The sequence below is a fragment of the Sylvia atricapilla genome, chromosome 5 (genome assembly GCF_009819655.1).
Source record: "Sylvia atricapilla isolate bSylAtr1 chromosome 5, bSylAtr1.pri, whole genome shotgun sequence".
In the NCBI taxonomy this organism is placed as follows: Eukaryota; Metazoa; Chordata; class Aves; order Passeriformes; family Sylviidae; genus Sylvia; species Sylvia atricapilla.
In genome coordinates, this window is record NC_089144.1 from 59,172,298 (window position 1) to 59,191,748 (window position 19,451).

Genomic DNA, 19,451 nt, shown 5'->3' on the forward strand with positions numbered 1-19,451 from the left:
AACCCATTCAAACCTGCCCCATCAAATAGGGTTGTTAGGGTGAAACTGGTAGGGCAGACGGATGAGCTTGCTAAGTGAGTGATGATTGAGCTTTTAGCCATCAATTTTAATTTGATAGTTGAAACTCTTGATGATTTTAACTTTTAAATTCAAACAAGTTATGATATTAAATCACAACATAAGCAAAAGCATCCTTGTTCAAATAGATTTTTTAAAATCTTCTTATCATACATTAAAAAATATTCTTCACCGGAACATACCTAAGACTGGCAAAAATTTGTTGTGTTAAATTTCTGTAATAATGATTTTGAAGTCTTCTGCTGTGACAGAATAAAGGATTATTCAATGTAGTTTCCTAAAGACAGTGGTGCTGATAACTTGTTGAATAAGATTCTGCTCAGTGTGATGAATGAAAGCTGAGTAGAGGCAGAGATACATAGAAATTGGCTAAATTCTATTGTTGATGCATTTATTAAAAAGTATTAAGAAATAATGGTAAAACAGTATTAGAGGGTCCCAGAGCCATCTGCAGCACTGTAACAATCAACTCTATATTTAGATTTTTGGAATAGCTTTACAGAAGTATCATTTAACATTTTAGCCAAAACATCTCATTAACTTTCTCTGTGAATATGAATAAGCAGTTACCTAAAAATTTAGTAACCTTCAAATTTTTTATTTGTTGTGCAAATGATCTAATTATGGATCCATCTGGCAAAGGGACTTTGGAAGTTGAAGACATTTTATTTCCTTTATTCTATAGCTACTACAGTCTCACATAAAGCTCCATCTCTACAAGTTCTTGTTTGTGTGTTTAAGACTTATGTCCTTGCTCTTCTCTGGCATTTCTGGAAACAGTCATCAATAAAATACTTCCTTTGGGAGTCTGGGGAAAGGGAGAGAAGTGGAGCAGGTGAGAGTAGGTTTGAGACCAACCATGCCCTCTGTGTGCTTGTAGACAGCTCAATGTCTTCATTTCTGTAGAGCTGCACCTAAAATCAAATTCTAGCTCAGAGAGGTCGTTGTGTTATCTCATCAAGATGAGGTTGTTTGGAGACATCTGAGTGTGGGTTTATTTTCCATTTGGCTATATGCCCAGAGCACACAGCTGATTCCAGCATGAAAAATTCCCAGCAATTTCCAGCCATCCAGAGCTCTGCTGATTGCTGGATGAGTCAGGCCAGGCTCTCGCTGGGCTTTCTCCTCTCCCAAGGAGCATGTGCTAGGACAAGAAGAAAAGGCCTCAGGCTGCACCAGGGGAGGTTTAGGTTGGGTGTTAGGAAAAATTTCTTCACGGAAAGGGTTGTTAAGCACTGGAACAGGCTGCCCTGGAAAGTGGTTGAGTCATCATCTCTGGAGGTATTTAAAAGACGTGTAGATGTGGCACATGGAGACTTGGTGTAGTGGTGGACGTGGCACTGTTAGGTTACTGCTTGGACTCTATCTTGAAGGTCTTTTGCTACCTAAATTATTCTATGATTCTGCCCTGTTGAGAAAGCCAAGCTGAACTTGTCCCCACAGCAGCTTGAGAGGGAAACCCTAACCGGATGGCAGATCCAGCTTCATGCCAGGTGTGCCAGCACATTAAAGGGCTGGTGGGTTTTGGTGGGCAGTCTTCTGTGTGCCTCTTGATTCTGAGGGCTCCAGGCATGGCTGATGTCTGGAGTTTGCTTTGGCTATGTGATTTTGTTCCCTATTTGTGGAATTCAATTTCCATCTCCACAACAGTCCTTTCCTTCATTCCATTTTCTTTTTGTCTGGAGATGGTTTAGAGTGTTTTTTCTGGTTGTTTTTTTTTTTTTTTTTTTTTTTAAGTAAGATCTTGTGGAGTCCTATGGGTCCAGGCTTCTTCTTGCTTCTCGGACTTCCCACCCATGGGCCCCCAGCCATGCCTTGGGCACTCTCAGGCGTGGCAGAGCAGAGCTGAGCTGCTGGTGAAGGGCATCACTCCGTGTCTTCCTCTGGGACTTCCCTGCAGCAGCAGCAGGAACTGCCAGGCTGGGAACCCCTGGGGTGCCATGGGCTGGCAGCCTCAGAGCAGCTCCCTGAAAGCACACAGCATCCCCATTGCTGATTTCCTTGCCCATATCATAACAAGTGTTCGAGGATTCATCACTCACAGCAATATCCAGCATGGTAAATTTGTGTCGTGTCAGAAAACTGCCGTGTTTGTACACAGTGTTTTATTTTGACAGTGCAGAAGGGAAGAGTAAGGGAAGAGGTGAGGGGGATTTCCCCACAGAGCAAGTTAGCTGGAGAAGAAGTGAAAGCAGAGTTTTTGAAAAACCCCTGTGCAAAATTTGCCTGGCCAGGGAGATTTTAACTCTGGTGCATTTAGGCATGGTGGGAAATACTTCTTGCCTGGGTTAATGGAGTAGGCCTGCTCTTCTCTGTGGAAATATTTGGAAAAACTGGCCCAGCTGGGGATACCATAGGCTTTTACAGCCAAGGCCCCTCTGTGATTGCAGTGGGTGCCTGATGCCTTTCTCTGTTGGGTGTTTCTTTGCCCAAAATGATGCTTCACTTTGAGAAGCCAGATGCATCTTCTGTAATAAAAACATAGCAACCTTCTTGTGCCTCTTTTGCTGGCTGCATATGTGGATCCTTTTTTTCCCCTCTTCTGACTTGAGAATATGACAGCTTTAATGTTAGGGTCTTCGTGTTTCACAGCAAGGCTTTAAAAAACCTCTAAAAAGATTTTGCCTGTATCAGAGAGTATTGGATAGATTTACAGCAGGAACCGAAGATTTCTGATGGAAAATAAGTGTAGTATAGATCTGAAAAAACAAACATGATTTTTAATTTTTTTTTAATTTTTTTTATTATTATTTTTGTTGATGTGTCATTGCCCTGGATTTACAAATGAATCTCAGGGGGAAGAAAGATCATACACAGATTTCCCAAGATATCAAAGATCCATATAATGACAGACCCACTCTTTAAAAGACCCGCTTCAGAGCAAGTTTACCCAACATACCCTCTGTTCAGTGCTTCCCGGTTTGTTGCTGGCAGGTGGATACAAGCACTGCCTCAAGAGTTTAAGATCATTACATCTGCTTTCCAATGAGCACTGTAAGAATGTGCATTACCTTCCAGGTCAACAAAAGGATATCTTACAGAAGCTCATTTCTTTATAACCCTGGTACTTCAACTCCACTTCACCACCAGGGAAAAAACTGCATAAGCTTTTCAAGCCTCACTTGCTGCTTTGTCTCCAGGCACCTTCCTGCCTCCAGTTCAGCAGGCAGCACAGAGGCTTTTTCCCCTTCTTTAGCAGACCCCTCTGTGGCTCCAGGAGGTTTGGAACACAGATACCAGTCTGCACCAGGTTTCTACTGCCCAGGAAACATTTGGGTGCTTGGCATGAATAGAAACACCTGTGAAATCACATATACATATACATACACATACACACACATATATATACATACATACATATATATATACACACACACATACATATATATATGTCTGTGTGTGTGACTTGTTCACATGGATTTCTGAAGCAGGTTACCACCCTGGCAAGAATGAACACATACATACATCACTTTGCCCTTTTCTCTTATTACATAGGACTGAGCTTTTCCTTGAAAATACAGTCCAAAAAATGAATAATCAAAACATCTCCCTGGTAAAATAGCAACAGCTGAGAAATATTTAAAAGGTCCTCAGACCTTTGTGAAAATAGAGGAGATAAAACATCCAAACATTTAATTTATTTCAAATGAATTCATTATCAAAGGACTTTCAGTTCATGCATTTTATGATCTTTGCAAGGTTGAGAAGGGTGGAGGCCAGTCTCAAAGTCTGCATTTTAAACCAGCTACTATCTTTCTCTAAAGACTGGGGAATATCACCTCTCCTCACAACCAGAGATTGTATATCTTAAATTACATATCCTAAATGGCATTGAAGCAGGGTCTTTCCCGACCAGGAAAAGACCCATGCAAAGAACTGTCTTTGCTTCTTAATTAAGGCAGCAATTCTTGTATTTTCACCTCTGAGCATCAGCTTTCTTTTGTGTTACAAGGGCAAATTTAGTTGTCTTAAACTCTTGTCTCTGTAGTACCCATTAATTTTCTCCCTTATGTTTTAAAAAATTGAATCTTTCCTCTGGTACTATGTCTATCCCAACGATGTGGTCTGTCTGTGCCTATGCTGTGACCAGCAATAATGAAATAATTGGAATTTCCCAGATGAATAAACACTGCCAGATAGGAACCTGCATTTTGTTACACTGTGTCTCTTGGCAGACCCTTTAAAAAAAAAAAAAAGTCTGTTAGCAAGCCAAATTGCATTAGTCACTGTCAGATTATGTTCTAGGATGTTGTGCAGAAGCAAAAGGAGAATTCTTGTTTCCATCCCACCAAATTTGAGGTGAGCCCTGTAAGACTGCTATTTCCTAAGTTGAAAGCTGGAACAGGTACAGAGGAAGCACTGCTGTGGTGGTCAGGGGAAAGAAGAACTGTGTTACAGGAAGGGAATTGAGAACCCCCACGTGTTTTGCCTAGCAAAACACAGACCTGTGTTGTTGCTCTTTAAAAGTACTTAAGAAGATAAATAGTCACAGAGACGTTTAAGCTGAAGGACAGTGCTGACCCAAAACCAACTGGATATAAATTACATTAGGTTTAAATAACCTAAATAAATTTAGATTGTAAATCAGAGGATTGGAACCAACTTTGGAAGGATGTCCTTGGTCAGTGGGCTGAGAGAAAGTGGAGGGAGGAGGGATAGCAGATAAACTGCCATCATTTTAAATGGGGCTCAATAAATTTTTCCAAATATATTAAAGAGCATAGCTTGTCTGTAACAGAGAGCAGATGGTCTGAAGGTGTAGTGAAGTCCTTCCTGGTTGAGTATTTATTCCCTTATTTGAAGTCACCGATACCTCCTTCTATAGAATCCAAAAAAAATCTCTCCTCTGGTTCTTCTTGACCATGCTTTTATGTCTTCTAAAAGCCCTTTACTTCTCCCTGACAAATTACAAATAGGAAACATTAAACATAAAATCTAGGTCACATTTTGTTGCTTCTCTGGAATTATTATGTGTATTTTAATGTCCATATAGATTAATTTTCATATAACAGTTTTTCAGTCCTGAAAATACATTTATTTCACTTCCCATTTGAATTTTAAAATCTTTTTTTCCATTTTATAAAAAGCTAGACCTTCATTTTCAATTTTTAGTTCAAATAAAATAATTATCCTGTTGTTATTTTTTTGACAGCAAGAAGAATACATTTCAGATGAAGCACATATTTTATTCTATTTTAACTGTTTGTGTTTCCCTAATTGCAAGAAAAATTCAATGATGATCTTTTTACAGGCTGATAAATATTTTAGCGTAGATTTTCTGTTGGAAAAAAAATCCGAGTGAAGGATACAAGATTGGCAGGTTTGTGTCTTGTCTACACAAAGCTTTTATTTCCCTTAAAAAGTCTTGCTGTTGCTAGCATTAGTGTGTCTCCATCCAAATGCATTTGTTAAGCAGTCAGTAAATGATTAAGGAGCTGGAGGGACTGATTTATGGAACAAAATTAATTGAACTAAATATGCATCACTCGGTTACGTGACAACTGGGAAGTGTGGGAGAACATGATAGAGCTGTCTGCGACTACCAGGGGGTGGAAACTGTGAGCAGAGCAAAGGATTCACAGCCAGGTACAGCTGGGGCTTTTTGCTGGCCCAGACTGCCCATAACACTCCTCCTCGAGGGGCTCTTAGGGATCAAATGCCTGTGTGTCCCCCTGAAAACCCACACCAGGGAGGCTTCAGGGTTAATTAGCTGTGAAGCCACCACACAGCTAATGGTGTGTTCTCTATATACTGCAAAAGCTAATGGAGTGAAATTTAAAATTAGGGAGCAGTAGGTGGAAATAGCAAGAATGGCGAGGTTCTTTATGGCAAGATAAGAAGAATGGGCATCCAAGGAAAATTACAGGCAAGGGCCACTTCCTGGAAATCCTCAGAACTAAATTGGTCCTCAGGCAGCAGCACTGTGAAAGGACAGTGCTTCAGGAGGCATTCCTGAAATAAGTCCAATTGCTGTGCTTCTGTGAAGAGAACTCCATGCAGGTAATTCAATAAAATAACACCTGGGCCCATTTCAGCCTCTCTGGGAGCCGCTGGACTGTGCTTCTGGGACTTGGCTGGAGCTTGCTCCTTGAGAGTGCCTTGATTCTTACCTGCTTGATTCTTGGCATTGATGGTGGCCTTTTCTTTTGAATCTCCAAGTACTCTTTCACTGTTTAAGCAGTAAGGGGAAGGAAAGCTGCTGATCACTTGAGTGCCCACAGAACCATCTAGCACGGGGCAGGACATTTTGCTGTGTGTGATCTGGCTGAATTTGTGGCACTGCATTTCTTACCATTGCCCGCTTGTCTTGGCTCGTCTTGGCTCTCTTGCTGAGAGATAATTGGGAGCAGCAGATGGAGAGTTAGTAGTCTAAAAGATTTCTCAGAAATTCCATCTCCTCTGACACTGACAAAATGGTGTTGTGTACTCAGGGTGTAATTAGCCCTGTGCACAGTGCCCTAGGTGGGAAATGGGCACTGTATAAGCCTGGGATGTGCCCTCCACTGCAGGGCAGAATTTACCTGCTCTGCAGACATCACAGAATCACACAATATTCTGAGCTAGAAAGGACCCACAAGGATCACTGAGTCCATCCTGGTAAGTATCCTGCTGGATACTTATGTACAGACAGCCATGTAGCTTTTTCCAAGTTCACCAGTCAGATGAAAGACAGAATTTTATCCCTCTTGGCTCCTTTGTCTACCAGCTCTAACCATACTTTACAAGTTTGAGTGCTGTCCAAAAGTATTTCTAAGTGGAACAAAAATAAACATGCTTTTAAATATTTGATGTTGATACTTTAAGGGAGATTGACACATTTTGAAGAGGAAAGCAGCCTACAACACCTAAATTAAAAATAAATATTTATGTTCACATTTGTTCGTCAGCTTTCCAAAATGTAAAAATATGTTTCATGTTGTTTTAAATAATGAAATGTGAAACAAATGAAAGATAAACTTTCTACAAGCTGTAAAGAAATAAGAAGACAAAGGCTTTGTTTATAGCTTAGACTTCAACAGTGCCCTTTGACAACCAATACAAATCTTAATTACAAATGGAATTATACATGTAAGAACTGCTCGAAACAAAGGAGTATTTTTTTCTCTCTCTGGTTTTCTTTGTGATAGTTTTAATTAGCTGCAACTCTTTGAACAATCATAGTCCTTGACTGCTCCTCAGACACTGATGGAAGTTGTTAACTTCAAATGGCATCTATAGGACTGCAGAAGTTTGGGTTTTTCCTCTGAATAGTGTGCTCCCCATTGCTAAATTTATTCTTCCATATATCAGGATTCTGCATACATTCCACTTAATTGAGAAGTGAGCATTGTCCAGTAGCATTCCAATGATTGACATTAGGACACAATAAATTGGATTAATAGGCTGCAGCACCCTTCCCACACTGGCAGAACTTTAATGAACTTCTCTAGTAAAGTAGGCAGCAACAGGGCAATTGTGTTTTGAAAAACAGCCCAGTTGAATTATATGGAAAAACAATCATTAGAGATAATGGCCAGCCATACATGGCATTTTCCACATGTAATCAGGAACCTGCCTTCAAAACAAATGGAGAGTGAAAAGGAAAAGTCAATTTGTGTCTTCCCAGCTTAACCTAAATTGTTTTTGCAATTCCCTGTGGCCAATCATTTAAAAGAAATGCCTACCAGAAATGGAATTAGAGACTTCTCTTCCATCCCAATGGAACAGCCTGATCCACAGGAGGAAGGAAGCCCCAGTCCTGCATTAGGGTCCAACCTTGCAGTGGGAAGAGAGAAGGGTGCCCTGAACCTGTGGGATCCATTAAAGGGAAGACAGTCCTTCTGACAGAACTCCCTTGCCACAGTCTCTGAGGCTGGGGGTTGAGGTGTCACAGCCAGATTTAGGATTATAATAAAAGCTGTCATTTCAATCTAGTCTTGAGGGGAAGAGAAAGTTTGTGCCTGGGATCTGTGACTCACTGTGCTTGGCAGCACTGCAGCCTTCATTCATCAGAGCTGTGTAGTGCCTCTGCCTGCACGTCCTCCTGTGGGGCTGGAGGCAGGGGCTGTTTGGGACAGAAGGGCATCTGCTGACTTCACAGGCTTAGGACATAAAGCTGGATAAGTTTTAGAGCTGGGAGGGAGAGGTGGAATATTTTTAATGCCTTCCCCCACTGTGGAAAGCCTGTTAGTGGGGAATGGTGGGGAAATGCCTCAAAGAAATGTTGTCCAGAGCTGCAATTTGGGCTAATGTGTTTTGTTTTGTTTTTTTTTTTAATTCAGATTGTTTCAATAAGGAAAATCAAAAAATTACTTATTATTGGTCATTATTACAAATGGATTAGAACTGTTCCATTTTACTTTTAAGTTTTTATTAAGCATAAGTTGTGCCACAGAAATTAAATGAAATGACATGGCTTACAGAGTCTAATCACTGGAACATGACCTGATCTTTCAGAGATATTGATCACAGACTCACAGAATGGTTTGGGTTGAAAAGGACCTTAAACAGCATCCAGCTCCACCCCCTGCCATGGGCAGGGACACCTTCCCCTATCCCAGGTTGCTCGGAGCCCTGTCCAGCGTGGCCCGGAACACTTCCAGGGATGGGGCAAACTCTTGTTTATTGGTTGAATTTCAAACTACTCATGCTGAGCCAGAGAACAATGTCACTCTGATCTGCAGTAGAATGGAGAGTAGCAGCTAACACAGATTTTACTGGGGGAGAGGCCACATGCCTTCTAACATTGTCTTTCAAAGTTCCTTTTCAAACAACAGTTTGGGATGCAATAGTAGTTTAATAGTGGATGCCCTGGAAGAATTCCTGCAAGTCTCTCCTCATTTTTTTAATTCTCTCTACTGTAAATTCCTGCCTCTTAAGTCTAAAAGGGAAAAAAAGTTAGCATTTTTTAGCTATTGATTATTTTTTTTAACTATCAGTTAGACTATCAGATGTTTATTAACTACTGGATATATGGCATCTAGGTTTAGCAACCCCAGCAGTATAGAAAACCCAGAGAGAAGAGGAGACGGTCTTTTTCAAATTTAATTTGTATGCACTTGGTTCCTCAAGGTCTTCACAAGAGAAATACACAGTGAAGCAACAGAGAGTACTAGCGATAAATTGGATAAATGGGCAAATGTCCACTAGAAAGAAAAATTTCAGAATTTCCTTCTGAATTAGGGTGAAACTAACTAACTCCTTCTGAGTTAGAGTGAAACTAGCTGTTGAAATAATAACACGTACTCCTTACTCTTATTAATATCTCTGGATTTTTTTTCAAGTTAGAAAAATTATTCTGTTTTAAAAAATAAATGTCTGTGTCTATGAAAATATATACTGGAAATTATTCTCATCTCATTTAAAGTAGTACAGCTTGCTTTCTTTAACTAGATTATGGCCGATTTCTACCACTTAGATATGCTTATTTTTAAGAGTTTTTATTTTTAGGATCCTTATTTTTAAAAACTGTTGAAGCGATATCACCCCGCCCCTTAACTTCACCGGGATGAGGCTTTTGAATGCCATGATCTCTGTAAGATTTTCCAGTTTTTGCCACTGTAAATGTCTTGGGTTTTTCCTTCCTATTAAAGCCAAGAACCGTGGGATTGCGATTCCAGTGGATTTGGACAGCCAGGTGAACACCTTGTTCATGAAGAGTCACTCCAACATGGTGCAGAGGGCAGCCATGGGGTGGAGGATGTCAGCCCGCAGTGGACCTCGCTTCAAAGAAGCTCTTGGTGGGCCTGCCTGGGATTACAGGAATATTATAGAGAAACTACAGGTACAGAAATAGCAAACAGCTTGGGCAGCGGTGGGATTGCCATCATCTCACCTGTGCCAGGTGTGGAAAACACCAGAGACAGGCCCAGTGCCTTTTTAGTGCATGAGAGGAGTCACTGCATTTCTGTGTGGGGGCAGCTGAGGGCTCAGCTCTTCAAGATCATTATTTGGCTCCTGTAGAAGTCAGAGAGGGGTAGGAGGTATCACAGAATGAGCTGAGCTGGAAAGGTCCCACTAGGGTCATTGACTCCAACCCCTGGCCCAGCACAGGACACTCCAGTGATCCCACCCTGTGCTTGAGAGCACTGTCCAAATGCTCCTGGAGCTTTGGGGCTGTGACCTTCCCCTGGGGAGCCTGTTCAGTGCCCCACCACCCTCTGGGGGAAGAGCTTTTCCTGATATCCACCCTAACCCTCCACTGACACAGCTCCAGCTATTCCCTGGGTCCTGTCCCTGGTCACACAGAGCAGAGCTCAGGTCCTGCCCCTCCTCTTCCCCTCCTGAGGAAGCTGCAGAATTGCTGTGAGGTCTGATCTCAGTTTCCTCTTCTCCAGCTGAACAGACCAAGTGCCCTCAGCTGCTCCTTGTGTGGCTTCATCTCCAGGCCCTTCAGCATCTTTAAGTCCCTCCTTTGGACACTTACATTGTGGTGCCCAAAACCGCACGCAATATTCAAGTTGTGTTCTCCTCGAAGTGCTCTGCAGAGGAGCATCTCCTTTCTGCCTTTCTATGGCCACATGTCCTGTTCTGGCTGCAGAGGAGATACTGGAGGCTGTGGGTCATGTTTGTGTCTCTGGAGATTGCCATGACATGATCACCTTGTGCATGTAGAGCCTAAATGGCATCAGGGGTTTATGATCTGAGAAAACAGCAGGACCCAGACAATTGGAGGGGCCCTAAACACCAAGGACACAACACCTGAGATGACACATTAACTGTGTGTGATGGGCATTGTTTTTCCAGCACACCATCATCCTGTTTGTTGCCACAGGTTTTGTGAGCACTAGTGCAGAGGAGGAATTTGAAAGACAGTAGCAATGGGCACCTTCTCCCCCTTGCCCTGTGTGAGGAGTAGCATGAAAAAAGGCTTGAAGTGGCTTTAGAGCCACCTGGGTTGCCCAGGGCTCTTGCAGCTGGGCATCACACTGGGTCAAGCAGTGCATCACACCAAACCGTGCGGCTCCACGGCGACGTTGTTGGAGTTCTCTTGCAGTTATGGATGTTCTCCTGTCTTCCCCAGGACGTGGTGTCCTCCTTGGAGCAGCAGTTCACGCCCATGGTGCAAGCTGAATTCTCAGTGCTGGTGGATGTGCTGCACAGCCCAGAGCTCCTGTTCCCTGAGGGCAGCGATGCCAGGATACGATGCAGCGCTTTCATGTCCAAGTAAGTGGTGTGCAGAGGGGCCTGTTTGCTTCTTTGGGAAAGATGGTAGCATTTTAACATTTTCAACAGCACTTACCTCTGGTTTTCAGCAGAGACTTAAGCATGCAGGTGTCCAAGTTCACTGTTGAAAGCTTCAAGTGAGGTCTTCTGCTCCATATTTCATATTTCTCAGCGCTTTTGTTGTCTGGAGAGCACAGAGAGAGAGAGATTGCTTGCCTTACCTGCTAGAAATGGGATGCCAGTGGCTTGTTAAAACTGTGGCAGCTTCAATCTATTTCTGTTTTCTCAATGGGCTACTTTTGCTTTTACATTTCACCAAATCTACAACAGAAACTTAGATTTTCCGTAGCAGAATTTTCAAGAATTCATAATGAAGCAGTGGGCTGCTCAAGGCTTGTGGGTTTTTTGTTGGATTTTTTTTGGTATAGCAAATCAGTATTTTTATTTTAAACTGCGAACAGCTCTTTGAAAATACATTTCACTGGGACCTCTATCTGGTCTTGAATTATTAGATGTTTTATTTGCAGTCTGTGCACTGGAATAGAGTCTTGCAAATTTTTTATTAGTCCTCAAGTGAGATGCCCTCCCCACCCTTGAGAAACTATAATTTAAACAGAGATAACTTGGGGGAAATGAATGGATTTGGCAGCTCTCCTGATTCCTTAGTTATTTGCATATTCTGTAGAGGTAGCATTATAACAATATACTTTATGTGTTTGGAAAAATTTAAAAAAAATTTTTGAGATTGTCCCATGTCCTCTGTCCAAAATCCTGTTTGAAGCCAGCATCAAAAAGTAAAAAAAAAAAAACAAAACCCCACACAAACAAACAAAAAACAAGCCACAAAAAACCCCAACAAAACAAAAAAAAAAAACCCCAAGCCTATCCAAGGCCTTCCAATTTCCTCCCTTCCTATTTTCACAAACATTTCTACAGCAATGTGTGAACCAGTGCAAGGACCTGTGCACAGATCTGTTCTGCACAAAAACAGAAAGGCTACTTCTGGTGTCAGCTTCAGCTGACTGAAATCCAAACTCCTGTCACAGTCATAACTGGAGACAGAAATGGACGCTGTTTTCTGGCTTGTCAAATGGTTGTGTGAATGTAAACAACAATTATGTTTCATCCAAATGTCTGTATTTTTGAACGCTTCTGTGTATGGTTTTTTGGAAATCCTTTTGGCTGAATACCATTTGCTAATTATATCATAAATAAATTATAACCGTCATAGAAGCTGGAAGGTGTAAAGGTTGTAGCTTTTAAAGTTTGCAAGATGCATGGTGAACACTGGTTACCTTTAAATAATGGTTACCTTTAAAAAAAGGAAGGATGAAATATCAAGTATGTATCTTAATCTGGAAGTCCTCATAAAAAGTGGATGTAGAATTCTGCCTTCTCTATGGGCAGTAAGATATGCAAATTAACACAAAAATCTCCCAACACCTTGAAAGTCCCATTTCTTTATAAATTATTATTTCTCTTGACTGCTTTGATTTCCTTTCCTTGAGGAAAAATACAGTGATGGGCAACTTTTGCATAAAGAAATTGTAGTATGGCATAGCAACAATGTGCAGGATTCTTTAGGTTCTAATATTTTACTTTCAGGTTGATTAATCACACAAAGAAGCTAATGGAGAAAGAAGAAAAGCTCTGCATTAAAATCCTTCAAACTTTACGAGAAATGCTTGACAAGAAAACCAACTTTGCAGAAGAGGTACTGCTACCACTTTAATATTAAATACAGAACTAATAGCACAGTATTCATAAGAGAATCTGAAATGATTTCTATTTTGTGCATGTTTTAGAGATAACCTGGTGACTTAGGAACACTGTGGTAAGACAGGAAGTTGGTTTGGAACAAAAGAAACTCTCTGCCTTACATAGTTTTGTGTGAGGGACTTGATAAGAGACAAGGCAAGCAAGATGAAATGAACTAGCAGTAGCAAGTATTACTATGTATAATTATTATATATTGGATATTCTTTATTTCTGGAGGTTAGTCTTCATTTGTCACACCCGACTTTGCCATAAAATCAATGGAAATAGAGGGATTTTTAATTGCAATTGTACAGTTTTTCTCTGCTGCCTGTAGTGCCAGACTTTTGTACTCCACGTGCTTTTTAATGCTCACAAATGTGTGAAAGGAAATCTGCAATGTTTAAGCAGAGCTGCCAGTTTGGGGAAGAAGTGACACAGTCTGTACTCTGTAAGTGTCTAATTATTTCTTGCATTACTCTCTCCCTTCATTGCCCAGTTTCTCTTGCAAAACCAAGCTTTTCAAATGCCTCTTTCATTTTGCCTGTTCCTTTGGCTATCAGTAGGCAGATTCAGATGTAGATGTCAGCTGTCCCTGTTCTTTCTGAGCCTGATCCCCAGGTCTTTTGTGTAGTTTCCTCTTGTCCTTATTTCTGGGTATTCCCCAAATCCTTTCAGCATTATTCACTCTTAAATATGAGCTATCATCTAATCTCTCAGTGCTGACATCAGATCTGCCCCGTGTAAAAATAACCAGTGTATGCAGAGGAAACCAACCCCATCTTCACCTCCTCCTCGAAGAAAACACTGGTTAGGCCTGGGCAGACAAGTTCTTTTAAATGTCAAAAAAAATTTCACAGGGGAAGCAGATATTATTCTTCTTTATTATTATTCCTATTTATTCTAATAGCATTCTGGGCGCATAATACCATTGCCTCACATGGGAAAAATCATTTGCTTTTGTAACTGACCTTTGCCAAACCTCTCCAGAGGAATTACGTACACCCACCATAAGTTAAATTTTGCCTCAGATCTACAGGGGAGGAAAAAAGGCAACACTTTTAATGTAGGACCTGAAACAAGCAAGAAGATTTGCTTGTTTTAGTTGGGCCTTGTACCATGTTGTGGGTGCTGATAAAGGGAGACAGAGTTAAGGGAGGGAATTCCCATCAGAGGGAATGTGCTCCATCAGTCTGTAAAGGCTTTGCTTTTCAGGAGTGGGTAAAGGAGGTATATTCCCAAATCTCTCATGTAATCTCCCCCATCTTGGAGCATGGTGGGTGGAGCAGCTCTTTGTAAACAGAATTTCTCCCCTGTGCTTCCTTTGGAGTCCCATTGGTTTTACACTGAGTAATGTGATGAATCAGTGCAAACAAATACGTGAATAAACAAGCTGGGATATGCTTTGCAAGTGCTTCTCTGGCTTGCTACTCTTATGAGTCATTGTTCAGTGCCATGGACCTCAGAACAGTAAAAATAGCACAATGAATAGCCTCGTGCATGTTTCCCTTCTTTTTTTGAGCTGTGATCTCACTGCCTGCAAAGTTATTCAACTATGGTATGCAGATATTAAAAAAAAAATAGTGGTACACACATAATGGTCATAACTAGAACAAAGCTACAGAGGGACGTGGGACATTTTCACAGGAAGTCTGAGTTTACTAATCACCCAATAAATTGTACTTTCTGTGATAAACCTGACAGAAATGGTAAACCTCCAGTTTCTGCAGATTTTCTCACAGTGAGAAAGAAGGATGAAATAATGAAATAAAATTTCCTCCTCTCTTTTCATGTTAATTCCCATGGCTGAGCACCTTCTACTGTCTTTGTCTTTCACTTGACCACTGGAAGGTAGCTTATGTCATTTGCTGAAGGAACAGGAGGCAAAATTGGAGTAGGGGCTTATTTTACTGATTTTATACCTATTCCTGCATCCACTATGTCAACTGTATTGTTGCACCTCGCCTTGGTGGTGAGTTTCAGGTCTCTGGTGCTCTCCTGGCTCCACATCCTTGGATTTCCTTGCAGTCAGCCTCTGAGGCAGCACTCACTTGTGCCTTGTCTTGCAGCATCACAACTTCTAATTGTGCTGGGAATCAAAGTTCAATTTCAGAAGTTTGATTTAAGGTACATAAACGACACATAAAACCTCCTGGCCATTGATTGGCTCTCATAAGTAATTGTGGGTGATTATTGCAATCTCCTGGGAGTTCTGCTTTGAGTCCTAGCCCTGGTTGTATTGATCAGGGCACTAACTGGAATGAAACCTGATCTACAGCCCCTCTCTTCCAGAACAGCGCTAAAGCACTTGGGGAAAGCAGTGTGTGGAGGGAGCTCACACTGCCTCTGTTCAAACAGCTACTCTAGTATCTAAATGTATTTTTCTAAAGCTTGGTTCAGACTGACTATTTGAGAAGGAAAGGAGGAGGGTCAGGAAAGGACTGTGCTTGGACTAGATCTGCCCCATCTTTATTTGGGTTTAGAATCGCTGGCTGTTTTTATACCAGTTTTGCAAAACCAAAAGGATCTTGGACTGGGATTTTTGAATTTATTTAGACATATCTTTTTGTGTTTCACTGTAGTGCTTGATATCAATTTAATTTCTGTGTGAATTTTGCCTCTAGAGCTATTTATAGACCTCAGTTTGAATCTGAGTAACATTTCCAAAAGCACCTGAGACATGTAGACTGATGTGTGCTCATTTTGCAAATGACTGGAGCAGTTTTAACATCTTTAACATTACCTTGCTGCCCTGCTTAAGGTGTCTGTCCATACAATAGAGCTGGTGGGTCAGGAAGGGTGGTCCAGCGGCTTCAAAGAGGGTTCAAACTTAAATTAAACCCTCCTCAGTGAATTGGATGAAGTTATTGAACTCTTGACCCAATGACGCTCATATGGCAACTTCCTGCCTCACTCCAGGTGCTGGCATAGCAATGCCTTGGGTATGGACAACCTTCTGATTTCCCAGCTGGTCATAAATCAATCAGCACCTCTGGGGGAAAAATATCCTTTCTGCTGCCATGTATGTATTACATCTGATCAGATGTGCTAATGGATGACAGGGCGATACAGAACGTGGCAGAATCCAGGCCTGTGTGCCCCTCCCTAAGGCAGCTCCTCTGAGAAACACCACTGTAAATGAATAGAACCCAAGGGGTGCCTGTGCTGCAGAGCACACACTTTATAGTTTTTCTTCCTCTTTTAGGTGTAGAACTTCAGTATAAATAATTGAAAACTGCATTTTTAAGTGTCAGTAGAACAAAGACTCTGTAAGCTGCTTAATTGTCAGAAATAAGTAGTTGTGCTTTTTGCCTTTTTTGGAAAACTCATGAAAAATGTTGCTTTTCTCTCATACATTTGCACTAGTTCATGATTTAAGATCATGGAAGTAATTTTCTGGCCGTTTGTTTTGCAGGGTTAATGTTTCTGCATTCCACTTGAGATATGAAATGTAAGCTGTCCTCTCCCCTTTGTTTGCAGGAACCCCATCAAACAGACATGAAAAAACCAGCACAGCTTTGGTGGAAATACAAATGTATTTTAATCCTGTAAGATTTAGCCCCAGATGCGGCCACTGCTGGCTCTTGGTCATTTTGTGCCAGAAAAACAGAACCTTTTCCTGTTGACAAAACTCCAGTGAGTTTGTCAAAAGCAATGGTTCCAGTTTATTATTTTATTGATCTACCAGTCAAGCTGAGGCTTGTGGGAGCTGCAGGTCTTTTTGTGCTGGAGTAAATGGCCTCAATGGGTTTTAGAAGCCAGGAGATTTTGTTGGGAGCCAGTACAGTATCCCAGCACTGCAGCTTGTTGAATCACAGACATTCTCAACTTAAACTGTATTCTATTCTATAGCCTCATTTTTTCAAGATGATTTGACTTATTTCCATGTTCAAATTAGACAGCATTCAGATAAACAGCATTTGTAGGTTAAAAAAAAAAAAAAAGGAGGAAAAAGAATAATTCTGAAATTCTGAAAATGTGTTGCTTGCTGAATGTATCATACCTCGAAAGAATGCTTATTTTAAATGGGAGAGTGGGATCCAAATTCCTTTATTTGTGTTACTACTCACATTTTGAGTTTGTGGCACTGCAGGCATTTTGAAGAATTACATTTAATTTTTCTCTGTTTCTGCTGTCAGTTTTATTTGTGCTGATGTATAAAAATACCTGTTCACTGGCCTGTTTTTCCCTGTTGTCAACAGACCATTCTCCTCACTCACTAAGCTCAGTGTGCCTGTGAGGTGATAGGGGGTCAGAAACACCATGGGAGAACATGTACTCTCAGTGCTGTTTGTACTAATTTTTTTTTTAAGTCACTTATCTATTTTAGCTGATAAAGGACACTTGTGCAGGATCCTGCATTAAAAATTCACTCCTTAGGGAGCCAGTTCAGAGAGAGGGACAGGAGGTGCAGGGAGGAAGAATGTTTGGTTATCTCCAGCAGTGCCAGCCTGGTTGTGACTGGTCACAACCAGGCTGGCACTTCTGGTATGGTCAAAAAACTGCTGTTGTGGCTTTGTCATGGGAGTTAAATGATGAGTGAAAACTCAAACACAAGTGGGACAAACCCCTCAGTCTTGGAGATGCTTTGTGTGAAGGTGGTGATCAGCTGCAGAACCAAAGCCTCCAGGAATTCATTGCAGCAGAGGATTCAAGCTTTGCTATTGCCCTGAATCCTCTGAGCCAGTAATTGCAGTGGCAGGAGCACCAGAGCTTTCAGATATGCAAGACTAAACACTGGACGTGGTCAGAACCTTAAAGTGTGGTAATTTCTCATTAGACCCACGCACTGACATTTTACAAAAGAGAGAAAACCTACAGAAAAACAAACGAGCACAGTTTCACTTTCCCCCCTCTAGGCTTCAAGCTGGTATAATTAAGCAAAGGGATACCAGGAGGCATGTGATGGTGTTGTTTGTTCTAGCCAGGTGTTGTCAGCCACAGTGCTCAGAGCCTCGGGCCATCAGCCACTGTTGTGCTGTTATTGCTGCACATTTCTGGGGCTGTGACAGGCAGCATCAACCAGAATATTCCGAATTAGCATCTCTCACCTTTGGAGTACCCCTTATCCCACCTGTGATGTGCATTGTTCTGGACTGTAGGACAATGCTGCTGGACAGCCCCCAGATATTTTACTGGATTTTTGATCACACATATTTGTTGCTGATGCAAAAACCTGTGAGAACTTGGTATATGAAAAGTGTGACTTATTTTAAAGGGGATTTTTTTTTTTCCTGTAAGTAACAGGCCCTAGAGATTTGCTCCAGCTTTGGACTGTCCTGCTTGTGTCACCTTCAGAAGCCTGTTCAGAGCCACTGTGCTTGGGCCAGTTGTGAGGCACTTACACAGGTCCGTGCCATGGGCAGTTTCAGGCAGAGTGTATTGCTCTTGTTGAGCTGGACAAGAATTTTAAACTCAAAGTCATGTATCAAGGAGAGGTAATTCAGGAGACAGCCCTCATGACCCCCTACAAAGTGCAGGTTCTGATCTAGTGAAAGGCAGGAGCAGTTTAATCCGCTGCAGGGGCAGTGAACACAGACCTAACTACATTGCAGTCATGATTTTGGCCTCTCTTTAATATGAGTAATTGTTAACTCACCATGATGCAAATAAAGTGTCTCCAGACACCTAAAGGTACTTCTGTCTCAGGTGATACTTCAGTGAACAGTGGTGTTCACTGCTCTCCGGTACTTACTCTTTTTTGTTTCAAAACCTTGGTTATTTTTCCTTTGTTTGTTCTTCAAGTCACAAACAAATCTAATGGCAGGATGCCCAGGCTGTAAAAACACATGGTTGTTAACACATTTCATCCAAAAGATTGTACTCTCTCAGCAGCTCATATTTATCAAATATTAAGAATAGAGTATGTTGTTATCCAGTTTTCTTTCAGAAATATTAAGCCCCAAATCCTGATTGATAAATTATTTTGGAACTTGTATCATCCACCCTTCTCACATACATCATCTCTCCTCTAAAGGAGCATCTGATGCTGTGAAATATTTTTTGTAGCTACTGATTCAAACAGCATCAACCAAACCAATAAAATTGGAGTAGCTTGTTCCTTGCTCTGAACTTCAAATGACTGATTGCTGCTCTGGAATTCCCCCTTTACATGGTGTATGGGACAAAGGGGGTTTGCCCTTCTTATTTCACATTAACTCCTTCCTGTGGATGTGATGTTAAGAAGAGCAAACCAGCAAGAAAATGTTAACTGCCTGCAAACTGTTTGACATCCTTCTCTATTGATATTGCTATTTGTTAAAACAAATTTTAAAAGAGTGCAAGAGAAGAGAGCTGTTTAATAAATGAAACTGTTAGAGCTCTGAGAATGATTCATCTCACCTTATTCAGGTACAATATTCATGGAACTGATGAGGATCCTTTTTGTGAACAACAGCAACTAGATTTTCTTTTGTTGTTGTTTTGAATACAGGTGAGATGAATTTCACTAAAGACTTCAGTACATCCAGAAG

General features: G+C 41.3%; 1 protein-coding gene across 1 annotated transcript in view; it reads left to right on the forward strand.

Annotated features, from left to right (window-relative positions):
- ITPR2 (inositol 1,4,5-trisphosphate receptor type 2) overlaps positions 1-19,451 on the forward strand; it is a 248,309-nt gene that overhangs the window by 121,795 nt on the left and 107,063 nt on the right. The window contains exons 37-39 of the mRNA XM_066319661.1: positions 9,651-9,841; positions 11,081-11,223; positions 12,829-12,937. Of these exons, the coding sequence (XP_066175758.1) occupies positions 9,651-9,841; positions 11,081-11,223; positions 12,829-12,937 (443 nt within the window). The remainder of the gene's footprint in view (positions 1-9,650; positions 9,842-11,080; positions 11,224-12,828; positions 12,938-19,451) is intronic.